The sequence below is a fragment of the Coregonus clupeaformis genome, chromosome 16 (assembly GCF_020615455.1).
Source record: "Coregonus clupeaformis isolate EN_2021a chromosome 16, ASM2061545v1, whole genome shotgun sequence".
NCBI classification, from domain to species: domain Eukaryota; kingdom Metazoa; phylum Chordata; class Actinopteri; order Salmoniformes; family Salmonidae; genus Coregonus; species Coregonus clupeaformis.
Window position 1 is genome coordinate 52,284,801 of NC_059207.1, and position 22,577 is coordinate 52,307,377.

General features: G+C 41.9%; 1 protein-coding gene across 7 annotated transcripts; it reads right to left on the bottom strand.

Annotated features, from left to right (window-relative positions):
* Positions 1 to 1,280: 1,280 nt before the first annotated feature.
* Positions 1,281 to 22,228, bottom strand: LOC121585122 (dual specificity protein phosphatase CDC14A). 7 transcript variants are annotated; one of them, XM_041901481.2, is made up of 17 exons: positions 21,955 to 22,228; positions 19,689 to 19,779; positions 13,832 to 13,907; positions 12,346 to 12,438; positions 12,102 to 12,178; positions 11,828 to 11,894; positions 11,634 to 11,696; positions 11,460 to 11,547; positions 10,894 to 11,124; positions 9,105 to 9,243; positions 8,697 to 8,850; positions 8,459 to 8,556; positions 4,758 to 4,802; positions 4,304 to 4,426; positions 3,386 to 3,542; positions 2,886 to 2,951; positions 1,281 to 2,589 (listed from the first exon to the last, which is right to left on the bottom strand). In XM_041901481.2, exons 1-17 carry the CDS (start codon positions 22,058 to 22,060, stop codon positions 2,569 to 2,571), a joined length of 1,695 nt encoding a protein of 564 aa, XP_041757415.1. In that variant the 5' UTR covers positions 22,061 to 22,228; the 3' UTR covers positions 1,281 to 2,568. The 7 variants fall into 7 exon arrangements, 6 of the variants coding, with proteins under 6 accessions (XP_041757415.1, XP_041757416.1, XP_041757418.1 ...); XM_041901482.2 differs by lacking the exon at positions 21,955 to 22,228 and adding an exon at positions 20,129 to 20,603; XM_041901484.2 differs by lacking the exon at positions 3,386 to 3,542.
* Between the last annotated feature and the right edge of the window lie 349 nt (positions 22,229 to 22,577).

The following is a 22,577-nucleotide window of genomic DNA, read 5'->3' on the forward strand; positions in this document are numbered from 1 at the left end:
TGCAGTGCAAGACGTGTCCCCCTGCTTAAGCCAGTACATGTCCAGGCCCGTCTGAAGTTTGCTAGAGTGCATTTGGATGATCCAGAAGAGGATTGGGAGAATGTCATATGAAACCAAAATACAACTTTTTGGTAAAAACTCAACTCGTCGTGTTTGGAGGACAAAAATGCTGAGTTGCATCCAAAGAACACCATACCTACTGTGAAGCATGGGGGTGGAAACATCATGCTTTGGGGCTGTTTTTCTGCAAAGGGACCAGGACGACTGATCCGTGTAAAGGAAAGAATGAATGGGGCCATGTATCGTGAGATTTTGAGTGAAAACCTCCTTCCGTCAGCAAGGGCATTGAAGATGAAACGTGGCTGGTTCTTTCAGCATGACAATGATCCCAAACACACCGCCCGGGCAACGAAGGAGTGGCTTCGTTTAAGCATTTCAAGGTCCTGGAGTGGCTCTAGCCAGTCTCCAGATCTCAACCCCATAGAAAATCTTTGGAGGGAGTTGAAAGTCTGTGTTGCCCAGCGACAGCCCCAAAACAGCACTGCTCTAGAGGAGATCTGCATGGAGGAATGGGCCAAAATACCAGCAACAGTGTGTGACAACCTTGTGAAGACTTACAGAAAACATTTGACCTGTGTCATTGCCAACAAAGGGTATATAACAAACTATTGAGAAACTTTTGTTATTGACCAAATACTTATTTTCCACCATAATTTGCAAATAAATTCATAAAAAATCCTACAATGTGATTTTCTGGAATTTTTTTCCTCATTTTGTCTGTCCTAGTTGACTTGTACCTATGATGAAAATTACAGGGCTCTCTCATCTTTTTAAGTGGGAGAACTTGCACAATTGGTGGCTGACTAAATACTTTTTTTCCCCACTGTAACTAATTATTTGACTTCTGAAGGTAATTGGTTGCACCAGATCTTATTTAGGGGCTTCATAGCAAAGGGGGTGAATACATTTGACGCACCACTTTTCCGTAATTTTTTATTTTTTGAAAGAAGTTATTTTTTTCATTTCACTTCACCAATTTGGACTATTTTGTGTATGTCCATTACATGAAATCCAAATAAAAATCCATTTAAATTCCAGGTTGTAATGCAACAAAATAGGAAAAATGCCAAGGGGGATGAATACTTTTGCAAGGCACTGAACAAAGCTTGAAAGTCTGAGTAGTGAATGGTGCTTGCGAGGGCTGTCCATGAACTGAAAATTCATTTGGTTCCTATGTAGCACATGAGTAGGATGTCGCCAAAAATGATCAAAGACAATGGTGAGTATAATTGGCGGTATTTTATTTTAAAAAGTGGGTATATTTAATGTGCTCCGAGCAGATATATAATGCATGATAATCATGAATGAGATGAGGCCCCTTTAGGACCATTTTGTATGTAAGACTGATTACAATTGATAGTATGGTTCATCATAACAAGTACAAAAATATTTACAAAGTACAAATTAATTTTTCAGTATATCAAATGTTGACTTATTTACAGTTTAATTACAGCAGCTCAACAAAAAAGACAACCGACTAGAAGCTTCACTGGAGAATGAAAGAAAGCTGGGGCATATTAAGGGTGCTATTCAATCCGTATCGCTGAAGCGTTACAGATTGCGCGATAGAAATGTAAAGGTAATTTCCGATTGAAAGGACATATGTAGCGTTTACCGTGCTAACGCGGGAACATTGCCATTCAATTTCAATCATGCTGGAACGCTGAACTTCTGCGACACGAGTTGAATAGAGCCAAGTGAAACACAAGTGAAATTAGAATTTACAGCGTGGACAAACCATCTATTATTGAAAAGAGGCGAGCATTGTATTACTTCTGTGCATTACATTTTTGTCTAACATTCTGAAAGATGCTCCCAAAACAGCATACCCCTTAAAGTAGACATTGTGCATGTTCAAGTGGGCCGATTTGAGCTGGGCTTTTCACAAATTATTTTATCTACAAAACACCTCAACTTCCAAACAACTGGACATGACCTGATCCATATCATCCAAAGGTTTTAAAAAGTGGACGGTGCCAAGCTCTGGAGGACCTTCACTAACAAGCAGATTGACATTAGTCTGACGGTTCAGGATCAGTCTGGATTCCTATGGCAACCTTCTACTAGTTTGTAAACAAGCAGGCAACGAATATGTACATCTGAAGTGGCACTCTATTCCCACTACTTATGGCCAGGACTAGTGTACAGAGAATATGGTGTAATTTTAAGAAGCATACAACCTTTTTAAAGTTGGTTCCATGATATAAACAGTGAAATATATGACAAAAGTAGTGCCTTTGATAAAGAGAGTTGGCAAATTAATTCCAAACTAACCAAACATGGTTTACATCTTAATTGTATCTGATAACTCATTCTTCCCGTTCACAATCAGATGCATAATTTCCTCATCCAACATCATCACTTTAACAAATATCGATTTGACTGGTTCAAGCAAAATAAACCCAGTCTCTCTTAAGAAACAAAAAAAAATCTCAATTTGCAGGAGCTGTAGGTAGACTGGACTCCTGTAGAACTCCGGAAAGCCAGGCTCAGCGCAGTAGAGGAGCTCTAGCTTTTGGTATGGAGTGACTGAAGGGACAAAAAGCACACAATTACATCCAGGCAGAGAGAAATGGGACATGCAGATAATACACTACAAATTCTCAACAATACTACAATGTCTTCTATTCATTAAAATACCCTAAAGAGGGGTTACAAAAACACAATATACAAGACTTTACTATGTATGCAGTCTGTCTATTTTAATCTTATAAAGGACTTAGAGATATGTGGGCAATTAAGAGTAGGGGTTGTCTAGAGACACAACAGCAGCATAGAACAGAGCAATGAGCCATACAAATGGGATAGAAAAGGGAAATAGATACCATAGTCTCGTTAAGCGCATTGATTGTAAAGAGCATCGAGTTTTCCGTCCTCTGGACACAGTGCGTCTGTTAGGAGTGAAATTAAAAAAGGAAAAAGGGGTGAAAGAAAAAGGAAAGTGTTATATGATTGATTCCCCAATGATTTATGTCAGCAGAATCACCAACAACCAACAGAAGGTTGTCGGGGTCTGAAAGCAAGGAGTCACAGTGTGAGCAGTAAAGTCCAGAGAAGCTATAGCCAGTCATACTCCTGAATCATCCATTCCAATAGGACACGCAAGAAGCCATAGGGAGTGTAAAGAGCTGGAGAGAGTGTTCAAGTGTTTGAGCCTGAGTGTTGAAGGGAGCTTGAAAGTGTTGGAAGCCTAGAGCACAAACAGATATAGAAGATGTTTGCTCATATGAAATGCAAAGTTAAGCAGACCCTTGGTGTGTGGGGGACCCACAGAGTAGGCGAGATTGAGGTTGAGCCCAGAGAAAGGGGTTGAGGAGGGGCTTGCCTTCTGAGGGGCCTGCAGCATGTTTAGGTTGGGCAGGTTGCCTGTGCTGACTGGGCTGCCTGCGTTGACTGTGTCTCTATGGCAGCCACTGGGCTCACAGCACACTGGCTCTCTGTCACTGGCCACTACATGCATGCTGTCTAGAGACCTGGCTAGTCTGGAGTGGCACAGGGAGGTGGCAGAGGAGGGAAGGGGTTAATCGAGTCATCATAAACCATGTATGGCTATGGCTAATTCTGTCCAGTTTACTTCACACACTTGTGTCAACTCTTTTCTGTATGACTGTGTAAATATAACCTTCAAACATTTGACAGAATATTCAGCTAACAAATATGAGAAATAGAGCAAACTAGATCAGCATTACCTCTGACAAATCCTAACTTGAGTTACTGTCACGAGAATTTTGTTATCTCAATGGTTGAACTCAACTATCACTCAAGCTTTGAATAATTCCCAGAGGGTGTAAAGCTCTGGTTTAATAATGAATTAAACAAAGTCCTGTTCTGCAATAGGTCAGTCTTTTTATTCATGAGAGATCTTCCGCTAAAAACATACACAGCCTTTTTATATGCGTTCACACAAAGGAACTTGCTCCGCCCACCTTTAAGCGGCCTGTGACTTTCCACAGTATAGAATGTTTAAGTTTGACAGTTTCTAGGTCTCCTTTCCCCTGGAATGTTTATCTCAGCAGTTTCTACCCCTCTTCCCTGTTAGTGGGTTTATTGTTTTATAACTCTAACACAGTTTACACATTTATACAGTATTGGGGTGGAATCCTTAGTCATTACAATAAACATACAAATTCATCTATCAGTTACACACACCTTATACAGACTTTCACATTAATATTGCACTGCTGTCGATGAAAGTACTAGTTAGAATTCAATAGCACGGCTTATTGGAGACTTTGACACTAACCTGCCCCCCACACTATTGGCAGGCAGTGAGGTTCTGGTTCTCTTCCTGTTCTCGGAGGCATCAGGGAGATGGGAGGGGTTCAACACAGCCTTACAGCTCTGCCCACTGGACTGAAGGAGAATCCTGGAGCAGAGAGAGATCACACACTTAGAGAACGGACAGACTGGTAGGATTGTCAAGCGTCTGCCGGCCGAGAGTACTTAGCCCCTCTGAACAGAGTGCCGGCCGTAATTTGCAAACCGAGTGCAAACCAATGCTACACGTAGAAACGGGCGAACATGACGGCCTTCAGTTGCCAACGGCGACAGCAAGTGAACCAACGGCCCCATACTGTGCAGCTGGACAATCGGTCTAGTGAGTTTTCTCCATTAGTTTAATGCTTATTCTCAACGGGTGTGTACAAAGAGGTAGAGAGTGTGTGTGAGAGAGACACATTCAGGAAGCGTTTAAGTACCTTAAAGACCGCGATGACCTGCTGTGGATATTTTTTTCTTCTTGTCTGTAAAACACACAAACACACACCATATTTCAATATCAACAGCAAGGGAGGGAGAAAGACAGGAGGAGATTGAGACCACATAGCTTGGAGGTGCAGAGACTGAGTGAGAGAGAGAGCAAGCAGCCGCAGAATCATCCAGAACATTCTAAGATGTTGATCATTCATTTACTCATTGCTCAGAGGAACTAGCTGACACCGAGTTTGATGCAAAGCTGAATGTGAGGCTATGGAACCACTTTGTTGGTTATTCAGGTGCTGGAGGCTTGCCAGAGGTCAAATATAAGCTGGTTGATGTCTTTGTAGCACTTAATTAGGAATTTGATCAATATCTGCTTTCATCGATTCCTTGAAGCGCACTATTCAGTTTGGGTGGGAGTGATTTGCATTGGCGTTGCTGATATGCAGCTACTGGTAAGATTATTCCAAAACAGAGATTCATGGAGTGAAATGTAAAAACAGGAAGTGGTTATTACTTACAGTGTTTTAAGTTAAAAAGCAAAAAAGGCATTTCCAAAACTCTCCAAGACTGACACAAAGGCCTAAGTAACACATCATAGAAACGTGATCCCTACTTCTCCTCGTTTGCAAAAAAATTTAATAAAGTCAGTCAAATATAAAATAAAGTCAGTTGCAGCCAGGGTGTGACAAAACTTTATTAGAACTCTGAAGGAGCTTTAGAAGTCTAAAGAAAGGTGAGGATGGAGGCAGGAGGAGGGCCCCCAGCAAATAAACTCTTGTTGTGGGGGTTATTAAGGAGAGGGGGCACACTTACAGCATTCTCAGTTAGATTCCGGAAGGGGGAAGAGTTTGGGGGACGGGCGGGCAGGAGAGCTCAGTGAAATCCTAACCCGTCTATACAGAAATGCAGGATGGAAGAAGGGAAGCCATACACAATCCACCACAGGGCAAGGCTACACAGGGACGAGAGCAGCATGGCTACCAACCATCTAAAGGAGGAGGGGGAAAACATCCAACAAACAGAACAGAAACAAAAACATGACAGAAAGGACGCACAGAGAGACATCCAGAGAATCTCACATTCTTTTTTCCACTGGAACTGGGTCAGGCTTAGCCAACAGCAACACCCCGTCCTGAGTCCTACACATCCACTAGCCTGGGTGCCAGACCCTTTCCACTTCAGCCAACTGGTTGTTATCTTGATTGACAAGGCAGCAAAGTGGCATTATTAAATGCTCAAACAGTTAGGCTTCCAGGCTACAAATCCACTAGCAGAACCAGACTAAATAAAGCCTTCTCACCATAGCAGAAAAGGTACCTGCTAGGTTTTCACTAATTCAAGTCTCACCTCCTCCCAAGTTCTTGCATTGATTTTACACAACTTGTTTTCCACAGCATGCTAAAACTGTTTCCCAAATGGTGGTCTAGTGGCGCCTTTCAGAGTCTACCATCTTCTGCGTTTGCGCAGTTATAGGCCTAAGAATGGTTCAACATTTAAGGAAACATCAAAGCTTGCTTCCAGTTTCCTCTAAAAGACTGACTTCAATGGAGAAGGTAATCAACGACATGGTGCAAGAACAAAGGCACCTCCATAGGCCTAGAAAACTGAAGAAAAGCTTCACATAATGTGTGTTTTACTGTGTAAATACATCACCTAAAAATAACTGGGCTTGTACACCTCTGTTCGTCCAGAAGCCAAATGTTGTCACGAGGAGTGTTCCCACAGTGAACACCAAGGGCATTTCACAATCATGAGTAGGATACATTCTGGAATCTACATTTTAGTCATTTAGCAGACGCTCTTATCCAGAGCGACTTACAGGAGCAATTAGGGTTAAGTGCCTTGCTCAAGGGCACATCGACAGATTTTTCACCTAGTCGGCTCGGGGATTAGAACCAGCAACCTTTCGGTTACTGGCACAACGCTCTTAAGCACTAAGCTACCTGCCGCCCTAGTAGCTTAGTAGAACATAATCTGAGTCCAACTGTGCCTGTGGACGATACTGGTGGAAAGAAATGGAGACTTTCATGAAAATAATGAGCAATATCATTTCAAAGACATGAATACAATAGGCAGATGAAAGTTGCCTATGGTGATTGGACCCTTTCTACGACGAGTCAATGAGGGTTTCTTACAAGATAAATGTGGGTGTGGTTCAGTAGAGAGAAGAGGATTTTTTGGCAGGAAGAAGCAAGGCTCGGACAGTAGGCAGGCACTGACCCAGTCACTAACACAATGGAAAAAGAACAGGCATTTTACATTCAACCGGGCCCAACACTTACAACATATTAGGTACAATACAGAGTCCATGCATGTTCAAAGGTTAAATCATGCTTTTAGTCATGCATAGGAGGTAAAAATAGATCACACGTGCCCACAGTCAATGTTGCATTATCCCTTTCACAGAGAAAAACTAAAATGGTAGCTAGATTATGCTGGAGTTTAATAATAGGAGGGCAAGGTTTGGGCTGCCATGAACAGCAAATCTCAGAGCATATTGCTGTATCCATGATGATGGAGAAACCACATTCTGTTGAGCAGCTGTCTCAATCAATAGTATGAGTAATCCTCGGAATCCCGTCTACTGGAGATTCCCAGTTCTCACCCTTGCTAGCCTGTGCATATCAAAGCAGCACGCGCCAGAGCAGGTGACCAAAATCATTCATCACATTATCCATCCACTGGATACCTTATCGTACCGCAGTCACCCAAAAGCCATACATCCATTGGCATGGCAACCATGTATACAGGACGAGGAAGCTAGTCAGACAAGAAGTGACATGCACTTACCTCCATGATACAAAACCTCACTTCCTCTCTCTGTTTTTTTCTCTGTATTTCCCCCTCTCTGTCTCGCTCTCTCTGCTACATTTTGAAAGGCAGACAGCACTCTGGCCACACGGTGCCTAAGAGGCTCCAGCAGTATACTACCGCCTGCCTGCCACGGGATAACAAAACCCATAGCCATAGGTGTTCACAGAGGTCTACAAACTGTCCTCCATGTTGGCACCAAATGTTCCACAACCATAGCATTCTTATTTGGATTCTGAGTGGAAGTACCAACATGGTGCCCATTAAAATAGTAAATCTGGCGCTCGTTAAAATAGTGCAGTGTGCCCAGCCCATAAGGGCTTATAAGACACTACTTTCAGTCATTCTACATAGCCAATGTTCTCATCATCAACAACAGTCAATCAGTGTTAGAATCATAAGTTGCAGCTATTGTATGGTTTTGAGGCAGACAATGGAAAATAAACCATGAAGACTACAAGACCAAATACACGGCACCAACAGAACAACAAGCGGACTGTTATATAAACCCAAAACCTGTATAACAACCCATAGCAAATATACCTATAAATGGGCCAACTATCATTAGGCTAAAATCAAATCCTTGCCTCCCAAGAATGAATGGGGGAGCATGAAATGACATGAAAAAAAGAATCCTAATGAAACCTCAACTTTCTCTTAACATCAATACAATGAATGACTTGGATAACATGACTACACAGCCTGTTCCTACCACCCCCCCATTACAATTTTATGAGCTTTGAGCACTAAATAAACCTATTTAATTAATTTGATAGCTCAACCAAATGCAGGGAATTGGGAGAGGAGGGGGGGTGCACTTATTTCAGTATCCTGAAACAAGTCAGTGTGATGCATGATGGGAGTTGAAGGTAGATGGGATACTTACGATAGGGAGCCTGTGGATGCTCTGGCCTGTCTCTTGCTTTTCAGGGCTCGCAGTTTATCACCCTGAGTGACGCCATTCATCTCCTCATCGTCATTATACTGAGGGAGATGAAAGAGAAATGGTAAGAGGTACACAGACAGAGGAATCCATTTGCTCACTATTCCCTCCTTTCTTTTCATTAAGGTTTATTCCATTTCTTCACATCAAAGTAACCAGACAGGATTTCCAAAACTCTCACCAGTTCTTTCTCGGACGTCCTGTTCTTGTTGCTGCCGTTGAGGGTGATGTCATCAACCCCCGACAGGATCCTGGTGACAGCCAGCTTGCCGTTTTCCTGCTCATTTATTTTCTCCCGGAACACGTCGCCCTCCGACCACAGGCGGCTCTGATTACTGCAGCATAATGGGAAAACAGCATTCAAGTTGTACATCTCCCTACAAACATCTTTGATACTGATCAACAATTGATACTCAACTCAATCCAAGAGCTCCCAGAACTGAAAAACCTGAGTTGAATTGGGTGCGTTAGTGCTGGGTTGGAACAAAAGTCTGCCTGTGGCTCTCCAGGACTAGAGCTGGTGACCACTGATCTATACAGCAATATCCTTCACAACAATGGATTGAATCTAGATAAATCAGACACATACTCTTCCACAAAGTTTTGTTGTGGTCCGATGACCGATCCGGGCCGGCAGATACGCATCCAGGCGATGGCCTCAGCCGCAGTCAGGCGGTAGTGCTTCATCATGTAGCAGCCTATCAGAGTGCCTGTTCGACCCAGACCAGCTGAAAAACATTGGGATCAGTATTGGTCTTCACAAAGTTTGCTGCTTCAGTGTTTTTAGATATTTTTGTCAGATGTTACTATGGTATACTGAAGTATAATTACAAGCATTCCATACGTGTCAAAGGCTTTTATTGACAATTACATTAAGTTTATGCAAAGAGTTAATATTTGCAGTGTTGACCCTTCTTTTTCAAGACCCCTGCAATCCACCCTGGCATGCTGTCAATTAACTTCTGGGCCACATCCTGACTGATGGCAGCCTATTCTTGCATAATCAATGCTTGGAGTTTGTCTGAATTTGTGGGGTTTTGTTTGTCCACCCGCCTCTTGAGGATTGACCACAAGTTCTCAATGGGATTAAGGTCTGGGGAGTTTCCTGGCCATGTCGATGTTTTGTTCCTCGAGCCACTTAGTTATCACTTTTGCCTTATGGCAAGGTGCTCCATCATGCTGGAAAAGGCATTGGTCGTCACCAAACTGTTCTTGGATGGTTGGGAGAAGTTGCTCTCGGAGGATGTGTTGGTACCATTCTTTATTCATGGCTGTGTTCTTAGGCAGAATTGTGAGTGAGCCCACTCCCTTGGCTGAGAAGCAACCCCACACATGAATGGTCTCAGGATACTTTCCTGTTAGCATGACACAGGACTGATGGTAGCGCTCACCTTGTCTTCTCCGGACAAGCTTTTTTTCCGGATGCCCCAAACAATCGGAATGGGGATTCATCAGAGAAAATGACTTTACCCCAGTCCTCAGCAGTCCAATCCCTGTACCTTTTGCAGAATATCAGTCTGTCCCTGATGTTTTTCCTGGAGAGAAATGGCTTCCTCGCTGCCCTTCTTGACACCAGGCCATCCTCCAAAAGTATTTGCCTCACTGTGTGCGCAGATGCACTCATACCTGCCTGCTGCCATTCCTGAGCAAGCTTTGCACTGGTGGTGCCCCCGATCCCGCAGCTGAATCAACTTTAGGAGACGGTCCTGGCGCTTGCTGGACTTTCTTGGGCGCCCTGAAGCCTTCTTCACAACAATTGAACCTCTCTCCTTGAAGTTCTTGATAATCCGATAAAATTGTTGATTTAGGTGCAATCTTACTAGCAGCATTATCCTTGCCTGTTAAGCCCTTTTTGTGCAAAGCAATGATGACGGCACGTGTTTCCTTGCAGGTAACCATGGTTAACAGAGGAAGAACAATGATTTCAAGCACCACCCTCCTTTTAAAGCTTCCAGTCTGTTATTCTAACTCAATCAGCATGACAGATTGATCTACAGCCTTGTCCTCGTCAACACTCTCACCTGTGTTAACGAGAGAATCACTGACATGATGTCAGCTGGTCCTTTTGTGGCAGGGCTGAAATGCAGTGGAAATGTTTTTTTGGGATGAAGTTCATTTTCATGGCAAAGAGGGACTTTGCAATTAATTGCAATTCATCTGATCACGCTTCATTACATTCTGGAGTATATGCAAATTGCCATCATAAAAACTGAGGCAGCAGGCTTTGTGAAAATTTATATTTGTGTCATTCTCAAAACTTTTGACCACAACTGTAGTGTTTGATCAGAGTTATGGTGTCAATCTTTCCCATTAATTTGGGACTGAGGCCTACAGGCCAAGTTTGAGGTATGAAAAGGTCATGTAATGAGGTAATGTACCTTTGCAGTGAACAGCGATAGCTCCGTCTGAGTTCTCACAGATGTTGAGGAACTTCCTGACGATTGAGTCGTTTGGCGTGCTTCCGTCCACGAAGAAGAGGTCGTGGTGCTCGAAGCCCATGTCCGTGAAGCGCTTGGCGTCATACATCTTTTTGTTGAGACGGACAATGGTTGTGATATTGTGTTTCCTGAAGTAAGGAAAGTAGGCCTCGGGGGCATGGAGAGGGTAACCTGGAGAGAACAAAATGTTTTTGTAGAAAGGTGCAATTGAAAATGCTTTACTTCTGCACACCTGAAGTCACATATATTTGTACACAGGCATGTAGGGAAAGTGTACACACTGTGTTTACTTGTAAAATGATCATTCATTTGATAAAGTTCTGTGACTGAAATGTTTTATGTTTTCGATGTCCGCTTTGTAAGTATAGGCTAAAGGGAGTTAATTTGCCAGTCATTCTCAGTGGGGAAAAGATCAATGTGGCAGCATGTTCCACATTGTTTTTTTTATGCAGCCATTTCTTTACAGCTCAGATTGCAGAAAACTAATCTGGAGGGTTTCAACCTACCGTTCTCCATTTTGCTTTTTGGATGAGGACCGCTGAACGCTAGGAATTTCCCAGGAATTATCCAGTTGAAATCTCCATTTTCTGCTCTCTGCAACAAAGAGATATGGACAGACAATTACGAATCCTTTGTGTTCACCCAAGTTGCATTCTGAAATATGATAGTGATAAACTTACCTCGTAATGTTCGTATTCCTCCACATCAAACCGGGAGAAATCAAGCCAGCCAAACTGCAGAGCCTGGAGATATAGTTTATGGAAGTTAATTTTATTTGAAGCATGGAACACTATGCAAAATGTTTTACATTTCATAAATGTGCAGCTGCAAATTAACTTGTTAGACTAACATCAGACTGACTGAAGCACTATACCTTGTATATGGCGCGCAGGCAGTCTAGAATGCTCAGATTATACATGCAGGTTCCAAAAGAGGCATCTCTGTTTAAAACAAACAAAACAATTACATTTAGAAACAAATCAAATCTATCTGCATAAAGCATTCATACCACATTTAGGACTAAATAAATACAGGGTATTAAAAGCTTAACAATATGACATTGATCAATTGTGATTGGCACTACTTTCTAATGTGTGCTCTTGAGGAGTTCCTCTCTCTGGAAGTTCTGTGTGTGTGTGTGTGTTTACCTGAAGGGTAGGTAGGTAGAGTTCCTGGACACCAGTAGACTGTAGGCTTCCTCTGGTGTCTTCTGAAGATGCATCACCTTCAAAACAAACACAGGCCAGTATTACGGAGGAACTACTAACGGATAACAGCAGCAACATTATAATGAAGATTTACAAGCACTTTTATTACCCGGTAACATACAATCAATCATGGGTTCAGGGCTATCAATCAGTATGACTTCTCTCCTGAGTGAGAAATACTTACTGCATATGAACCAATAAGATAGGCAGCGTTGGCTTGTTTCTTTTGGTCTCCACAGGTGTAGAATACTATCTTCTTCTTTGCTAGTGTGAATGACTGCTCCAGATGACAACAAAATAATAATTAGCCAATTACATTTAATTCATTTAGCAGACACTTATCTAGAGTGATTTACAGGAGCAATTAGGATTAAAGTTGCAATATGCATCTTTTAGGGCGACCCGACCAAATTCACATAGAAATGTGTGTTATAGATCTGTCATTCTCATTGAAAGCAAGTCTAAGAAGCGGTAGATCTGTTCTATGTGCGCTATTTCTATGCTTCCCGTTCTTAAGTTTCGTTTTTGCGTCTTTTACTTTTGGTTTTGTACAACAGCCTCAAACAGCTGAAAATTCAATCTTTTTGGTTATGGAAAATATATTTCACACCAGTTTAGATGGTACAATAATTTTCTACACTATACTTGCTTGTTTTGTCACAAACTGAAATTAGGCGAACTATTCGAATTTTAGCAACCAAGAAATGACGGAGTGATTCCTGCTTGCTCAAAGGCACAGAAAGATTTTTCACTTAGTCAGCTCGGGGATTCGAACCAGCAACCTTTCGGTTACTGGCCCAACGCTTTTATCTGCTAGGCTACCTGCCGCCCATACTGCACATCACTACACAAAACAATCCTGATCCCTGACTACGACAGACTAACAACATAGCAAGTAGAGTTGACAACATATAGAACAGTAATAAATGGAAAAGTTTATGTTTTGTAACAACTTTTCCATATAAGCTTGTGTTCCACCAATAGGCATAGGCCTGCTATAAGTCAGACTGTCATTGGGTTTACCAGGACTGGACTAGGATATCTCTGAACTCAATGCTCTTAGTCTCTCTAGACATCCGGGTTTCCTCCCAAAATGTTCTAATATTCCGGTTTAACAATAGAACGTCATTTTGGCATAGAGGAACTACGTCACTGTCTACGTCACTACCTTATCCGCTTGAATAAAATACTAAATAGTAGCTAGCAAGATGGAGATCAGAGGTTATTTTTAATGAGTGCATTTCGCAAATGGCTAGTTTGAATCAACTACCTTCACTAAAACCACTGCAAAGGTTTTGCCTGCAAACTTAGGTTTCGAATCACGACGTTCTGGCATGTCTGCCTCGTGATTTGTTGGGAGAGTTGTCTGTCTGAAGAGGACCCATCCCTAAATATACATATTTTTCCTTTATCAAAGTTGCCGAAAGAGTCTGTCATTGAAACCAGACCCTAGTCACTGCTGTTTCCTAGAGTCGGGTTTACGAGACTACAATGCTATACAAATCACAAGTTCTAAAACCCTGCCAACAGTCTCTTCAAGAATCTACAAACATTCACACTAGTCAGAAAGGGGTACATAACTTCTGTTTGGTTAGGCTGAGAGAACTGTTGACTATCAATTGACCAAGTCCTCTGTCAGTGTGTGTGTTGAGGTTACAGAGTTCCTTTACCTTGAGCTTTTTAGTGAGCTTGCAACAGAAGCGATAAAACATGGCCAGGTTGAGCGGACCAAAGTCTGCATAGAAGCTGGAGAAGAGAGAACACAAGGCACAGGCAGATTGACTGTTAAAGCAACGTTTCATTAGACTGTTCATAACTTTGCAGATCAATCAATAAATCAGCTCTCCTAAATAGGCCTAAGCCTCTGAAGAAACCTAATGGATGGAGACATTTCTTGTCACAATATTCACATTTCCGAGCCTATAATGTTACACTGTGTGTGAACTATCCTCTTTGCTGATGAACATTCACACTTGGATATCCACATATGCTATTCATTAATGTTCAACACTTACAGTGCATTCGGAAAGTATTCAGATGTCTTTACTTTTTCAACATTTTTATGTTACAGCCTTATTCTAAAATTGATGAAATTATTTTTTCCCCTCAATCTACACACAATACCCCATAATGACAAAGCGAAAACAGGTTAAGAAATGTTTGCACATTTATTCAAAATAAAAAACTGAAATATCTTATTTACATAAGTATTCAGACCCTTTGCTATGAGACTCGAAATTGAGCTCAGGTGCATCCTGTTTCCATTGATCATTCTTGAGATGTTTCTACAACTTGATTGGAGTCCACCTGTGGTAAATTCAATTGATTGGACATGATTTGGAAAGGCACCCACCTATCTATATAAGGTCCCACAGTTGATAGCGCCTGTCAGAGCAAAACCAAGCCATGAGGTCGAAGGAATTATTCATAGAGCTTCGCGACAGGATTGCGTCGAGGCACAGATCTGGGGAAGGGTATCAAAACAATTCAGCAGCATCGAAGGTCCCCAAGAACACAGTGGCCTCCATCATTCTTAAATTGAAGAAGTTTGGAACCACCAAGACTCTACCCAGAGCTGGCCGCCTGGCCAAACTGAGCAATCGGGCGAGAAGGGCCTTGGTCAGGGAGGTGACCAAGAACCCAATGGTCACTCTGATAGAGCTCCAGAGTTCCTCTGTGAAGATGGGAGAACCTTCCAGATGGACAACCATCTCTGCAGCACTCCACCAATCAGGCCTTTATGGTAGAGTGGCCAGACGGAAGCCACTCCTCAGTAAAAGGCACATGACAGCCCGCTTTGATTTGCCAAAAGAAACCTAAAGACTCTCAGACCATGAGAAACAAGATTATCTGGCCTGAATGCCAAGCGTCACGTCTGGAGGAAACCTGGCACCATCCCTATGGTGAAGCATGGTGGTGGCAGCATCCTGCTGTGGGGATGTTTTTCAGCAGCAGGGACTGGGAGACTAGTCAGGATCAAGGGAAAGATGAACGGAGCAAAGTACAGAGAGATCCTTGATGAAAACCTGCTCAACAGGACAACGGCCCCAAGCACACAGCCAAGACAACGCAGGAGTGGCTTCGGAACAAGTCTCTGAATGTCCTTGAGTGGCCCAGCCAGAGCCCGGACTTGAACCCGATCGAACATCGTTGAAAATAGCTGTTCAACGACGCTCCCCATCCAACCTGACAGAGCTTAAGAGGGTCTGCAGAGAAGAATGGGAGAAACTCCCCAAATACAGGTGTGCCAAGCTTGTAGCATCATACCCAAGAAGACTCTAGGCTGTAATCGCTGGCAAAGGTGCTTCAACAAAGAACTGAGTAAAGGCTCTAAATACTTATGTAAATGTGATATTTCAGTTTTTATTTTTATATCATGTGTAGATTGATGAGAAAAAAATACAATTTAATCAATTTTAGAATAAGGCTGTAACATAACAAAATGTAGAAAAAGTCTGAAAACTATCCAAATGCACTGTATAGTGAAGTTGTATTCAACCTCATGAAAGGACAGACCTACTATTAGTGGGACAAGGATGAGATACAATAAACTTGACAGAACATGAACTCCCTTTCCATGTTTGAGAAATATCTGCAATGGTTTAGGACTTCCTGAGCAGAACAATTGACTACTGAACTTCAAATACACTTAAAAAGAGTTGTCAGTTCTTCATGTACTCGACTCAATTGACTGTACTTGGTTTGGTCTGTGTAGTGGTACTAACAATGCATTTGCATACGAGTGATTCCTCATGAAACCAGGACAAAAAAAGACCATGATCTTTTGGATTTTCACGAAATGTAATCCATAGAATGATCCTTTGGGGTAAGGATTGTTGACAAACTCAGCAAAAAAAGAAACGTCCTCTGTCCACTGCGTTTATTTTCAGCAAACTTAACATGTGTAAATATTTGTATGAACATAACAAGATTCAACAACTGAGACATAAACTGAACAAGTTCCACAGACATGTGACTAACAAAATAGAATAATGTGTCCTTGAACAAAAGTAACAGTCAGTATCTGGTGTGGCCACCAGCTACATTAAGTACTGCAGTGCATCTCCTCCTCATAGACTGCACCAGATTTGCCAGTTCTTGCTGTGAGATGTTACCCTACTCTTCCACCAAGGCACCTGCAAGTTCCCAGACATTTCTGGGGGGAATGGCCCTAGCCCTCACCCTCCGATCCAACAGGTCCCAGACGTGCTCAATGTGATTGAGATCTGGGCTCTTCGCTGGCCATGGCAGAACACTGACATTCCTGTCTTGCAGGAAATCACGCACAGAACGAGCAGTGTGGTTGGTGGCATTGTCATGCTGGAGGGTCATGTCATGATGAGCCTGCAGAAAGGGTACCACATGAGGGAGGAGGATGTCTTCCCTGTAATGCACAGCGTTGAGATTGCCTGCAATGACAACAAGCTCAGTCCGATGATGCGGTGACACACCGCCCCAGACCATGACGGACCCTCCACCTCCAAATCGATCCCGCTCCAGAGTACAGGCCTCGGTGTAACGCTCATTCCTTCGATGATAAACGCGAATCCGACCATCACTCCTGGTGAGACAAAACCGCGACTCGTCAGTGAAGAGCACCTTTTGCCAGTCCTGTCTGGTCCAGTGACGGTGGGTTTGTGCCCATAGGCAACGTTGTTGCCGGTGATGTCTGGTGAGGACCTGCCTTACAACAGGCCTACAAGCCCTCAGTCCAGCCTCTCTCAGCCTATTGTGGACAGTCTAAGCACTGATGGAGGGATTGTGCGTTCCTGGTGTCCCGCAGGTGTGATGTTCGGATGTACCGATCCTTTGCAGGTGTTGTTACACGTGGTCTGCCACTGTGAGGACGATCAGCTGTCCGTCCTGTCTCCCTGTAGCGTTGTCTTAGGCATCTTACAGTACGGACATTGCAATTTATTGCCACATCTGCAGTCCTCATGCCTCCTTGCAGCTTGCCTAAGGCACGTTCATGCAGATGAGCAGGGACCCTGGGCATCTTTCTTTTGGTGTTTTTCAGAGTCAGTAGAAAGGCTTCTTTAGTGTCCTAAGTTTTTATAACTGTGACCTTAATTGACTACCGTCAGTAAGTGGTTAGTGTCTTAACGACCGTTCCACAGGTGCATGTTCAATAATTGTTTATGGTTCATTGAACAAGCATGATAAACAGTGTTTAAATCCTTTACAATGAAGATCTGTGAAGTTATTTTGATTTTTACTAATCATCTTTGAAAGACAGGGTCCTGAAAAGGGGACGTTTCTTTTTTTGCTGAGTTTATATGGTTCACATTTGTATCATAATTGAGAAATACTTAAATAACAAAAATTACATTCATTTATGAATATTGAGAAATTAAAAAGATAACAAAAAATATGGTTTAGTATGAAGATGACTAGAAACTGCTTCTGCAAAATAAATTCCCGATCACATTTGTAGGCGATGACATGGCGACGTTAGCTAGCTACGCTCATGTGCAGAAACACATCCTCAGGCCGTCAAGTCCAAGGCACTCCTTCTATATAAAGTTGTTTTGACGAAAATGAAAACGTGTCAGTTTGTTACTTTCACGAGGTTGGAGTAATAACATCTTCTTAAGACATTGGCTTAAATTTAGGCTGTGCCAGCAGAAAATTAACAACTAAATTATCATTTTTCACTTCTCACATTGACTTCCCAAACTGTGATGTTGGGCCTCTAGGTTTAGAAACTCTGTGATAATATACTCTACGGACATATCAAAGTTTGAGAGTGGGATCTCTGCTACTTTTAAAGTTATGATGCAATTTGTAAGCATTACCAACAGAGTGAATGTGAAAATGGATTCAAATATGAAAATGGTCGCCCTCTGTTGGTGATTTGCAGGGTATGCAATGATACAAGTAAAGGGGTCTACACAGAATACGCAAACAGAGCTGACGGAGCATAGTGCAGTGTCGCAATGTCGTTTTTCATCACAAAAGGGGCAGCTTCTTGTAGTGTGTGCCTACTTCTGACGTATTCCCGTGCCACATGAAAATTGTAACGCGCCGTATCATCCCTTCTGTAACCATGGGGGCAGTGTTGTGTAGGCAATTAATTTTGCTCGCTATTTTGCATTGATAAGCAAATATAATCTCTGTGACTGTTCAAACAATAAACCAAACAACATGGTAGCCTTATTAGAATCTCCCCCACCCCCAAATGTATTTTGTTTAGAAGTTATAACAAGTGATTCCAGGAGACTGGTAAAAACAGCTGCAAGATATGTGCTTTTTCCATGACCAAAACATGATGAAATTCTATTTTTAGCTGATATGGGAGTGAATACATTCAAGCAGCATATCAAACTGGGATAACATTGTAAGTATACGAATACTTGCTAGAGCATATTATTTCATTATAAATCTGATTATTTCACATGGAGATGTGGGAAGCTAAAAAGGCTAGCTAGCTTGCTATGTTTTTAGCCAGGCTAAAGCCAGCTAGCCAGGCTGCCAGCTAGCTACTACTAGCAACGGAAGGCACCTCTTCCCTGTTTTCACAAACAGAATGTGAGTGGGACCTGCGAGGATATCATGTCACCAAAAGAAAGAAAAAAAAAAAAATATATATATATATATATATATATATATATATAATGTAAGTCACTCTGGATAAGAGCATCTGCTAAATGACTAAAATGTAAATGTATAAAGAAATAAAGAAATGACCAAATCAACTAATTTGTTTTTTTCAATATTCATGTATGTATGTATGTATGTATGTATGTATGTATGTATGTATGTATGTATGTGTATATATATATATATATATTTTATAAACTACTGTAAAAAAAAGATATATATATATATAAATACTACTCATATTAAAAGAGCAAGCGGTAAAGCTTCATTATTATTTTTTGCCTTGTAGCACCTTCAAATGAAACATTATGGAGTCATAAACAGGAGGCCTGGGTAAGGCCAAAATGTCAAATATGCCAACTTGTATTTATTATTTCTCAATTATGCTTTTACATACAAATATCATATATATGTTAAGCTGCAAAGTCAAAATTGTCTATAGTAAAAATTCATGAAAACAAAAATGAGGTTTTTGGTCTTAATTTAAGGTTAGGCATTAGGGTTAGCAGTGTGGTTAAGGTTTTAAATCGGATTTTATGACTTTATGGCCGTGCCAGCTATAATGACCACTTTGTAGAGCTCCAGTACACGAGTAATCTCAAATTCAACCAGGGGTGAGTTTCCCAAAAGCATCATAGATCATCTTCATTCCACTGAAACTAAATGGACGAAAGTTTTTTTTTTGTCTTGGGGTATAATCATTACTCCAAACAGTTGCAAAACGTTCAGTTCTGCAACCAAAACTGTTGTTTCTATTCGACAGATTCGGGTAGGTCCCGCCCTGTTTGCTGAACCTGCCCAATAGAAACGCTAGTTCTTGTTGCAAAACAGAACGTTTTGAACCTGATTGGATTAATGATTACACACCTGGTTTCGTGAGGAATCACTCATATGGCCTACGAACATCCTGTAATACAAAGCACTTACTTTTCATATGACAGCTCATCATCTATGCAGAAGCAATGTCTATCAGCTGTGCTTTTTATCTTATGCTGTAGTACTGCGAAATACAGTTGATCTGAAAAATAGAAGAAAGGGGGGTTTAAAAGCTTTTTTTGGCACACGGTCGTGGTCTTGGGGAGAGGGCGTTCAGTGATCTAGAGAACTATTTTTTATTATATTCTGTTTGAGTTTCATCATGGGTTGGATTTGATTTGAATATGGACAGTCAAACAAACATAAAACAAAGTACCGGTAGCTACAAATTAATGATTGTTAATTGTGCCACAATGTGCGGGCAAAACAAATGGCACGAGCCAGTTTGAATTTGAATTTCCTTTCTCCCGGAAATGTCTCGACCGACGGATATCAATATTGCAACAATTTACAGTAGTCAAGGTATTGTTTGCTTTCAGAACAGCACTTACCTTTAATGATTTCAATACTTTTAGTGACATTGTCCTCGGTCATTCTGATAGCGACTTTAGCCAACAATTCGTTACAAGTCAAATTGAACGTCTTGTTTTCACTGCAGTCTTCCTATAAACGCGCCTAAATAATAACGAAAACGTCTGACATACAGTCCAGCACAATAGCCTACACACTCAGTAAATAAAATATATTTTCTTTATCCCGTGAAATTAAAACGCACCCTAGAAGCTAACTGCAAAATATGGTATTTTCTACCACTCAAAAACCAATAGAAATTGCAGCAAATCTTTTTCTAAAGTAGCATAATGCTTTGCTGGGCAAGGGCTATAAATGTGTCGGCCGTCTTTCGCTGTTGGCAAAATATACTGATATGACAAATAAAGACTAAACTTGCTTAGCGACGAAAAATAAAAGCCCGCATAGATAGGCTACGTACTCTGCTCAAAAAGAGTTTTGAAGGAACCTCATAAGCAACCCCCACTGCAACAATGTAATTCTCTCGCACAACGTTATTGGTTCAAGGAAACGGTGAACGCTACACTGTTGCAGGATTGGCATGCCAATCATTCTACGTTCTAAGCGTGAAGGACTGGGCGGATTCGATTATGTTGAGCCGCGGGGCACCAGTCCATGGCCCGTGACGTAAACGGGCAAAAGCGGTGAAGCAGGAGCGCCCTTCTCAAATCTAACAGTAATCTGCGCCACTCGGTCGTACTGTCAACAAGGCAACATGGTGCATCGCCCAGAAACACATCTATTTTCCATCAAATAGCCTATATCTTTGAATTGTCAAACTAGCTTTCATTGGGAATGCAGACAAAGCGTTTGAAAATACAGAATCCTATTCATTACTTCTCGTGCTTAGTTACGTCCCTTGTTTTTTTGAGCCGACTTCGCCGTGGACTTTGAACGGGGCACCTGGCTCAAGCCTGGGAGGCAGCCCGGTTCCAAAACGAATGCAATCAACTTTCACCCTGTGCAAAACACGCCTCCTCGGGCGCCCGGGCTATATTAATCGAATCCGCTGATTTTTTAAAGTTCTGCCTGGGAAGACATTCGAGATTCTAATTGGAACGCTGCCCAAGCCGTTGCTAGGAGAATAGATTCGCTTGGCCAATAGAAATGCATCTTCTACTTTGACTGAACACTTCCATTGTAGTGAGGGATAGTTAGATTAAGCAATGATATTTGAATTGATTGCAAAATTTTTCTTATCAAGATATTACAAAACGACAATATTTGGTTGGTTATACAGGGCTGTAGGCTAGCCTATCATGCAGGCCTAATAAGCATGATGAAGTAGCCTGACAAATAGCCTACAGTAGACCTATTGTTTTTGTGTGCAAAAAGCTCGCCCATTCTCAATGAAAAAATAACAAGTGAGACAATTTCCTTAAGTGAGGTTTGGCTTATAAAAACAGCCACAGTATCATCCCTTTGAATCAGGCAAAATGCATTTATTGTAGCCTAGCCTTTCCTCATGTTTGGGGTTAAAAAGATAATGGTCATGATATACATAGGCCTAGACACTGTAGTATGAAAATGCATAAATTGGGGTAGCTTGACATACAATCAAAAAAATGACAACGCATAATATGTAGCCTAGTCAATACTGGAGCCTAGCTCTACTTGAATGCATTATGATTAGTAACCGATGGTGTCGCCATTTTAGGTAAAAAGCTGCAGGGAAATCAATTGTAGGTCTAATAGTCAGCCACATCATAAAATCTGCATTCAGACCCTGGAAGGCCAGCGTAGCCTACCGTCTATGCTCAAAACTCGCTCAGAGTAGGCTACGAAGGGTTCATCCGCAGTTTCTTACCTGATACACTAATGTGAATATCTGACTTTGGCTCCACCTCCTCTATCTGAGCTGCACGGCGCTTTTTCATCGGCTCGGGTCGCCTCTTTTCGCTTTTGCGCTTCATTCTCTCTTTTATGCATGCACTGCGAGCATCTCCAAATAGCGCAGTGAGATCTGTCTGCGGTGCAGTTGTCTTAGTTTTCGGTGCTTTATTATTTTGATCCTTGCTCTTCAGCTAGGGTGTCATCCGAAGCGCAGTTGTTCGATCTAGCTCAGTTTTTCCTTTGGTGACGTCTGTGAACGGGGCATGTTTCAGGATCCCTTTCTGTGACGTAAGACGTTGCCAACCCCTCACTAGTCACTATTATTTCTATGCTGCTTTTCGACTGTAACACCAGTGTTATACTATACTAGTGTATACACCCTTATGATATATTAGGGGAATTGTGTTTCCATAGTTAGGGCTGAACAGTACTTAATTTGAGCAGCATCCTGACGGGACAGGATCCAGCACTTCTCAGTTTTGGATTGTTTTGTTCTGGAACCAATTTACATTTTAGTCATTTAGCAGACGCTCTTATCCAGAGGACTTACAGTTAGTGAGTGCATACATTTTCATACTGGCCCCCCGTGGGAAACGA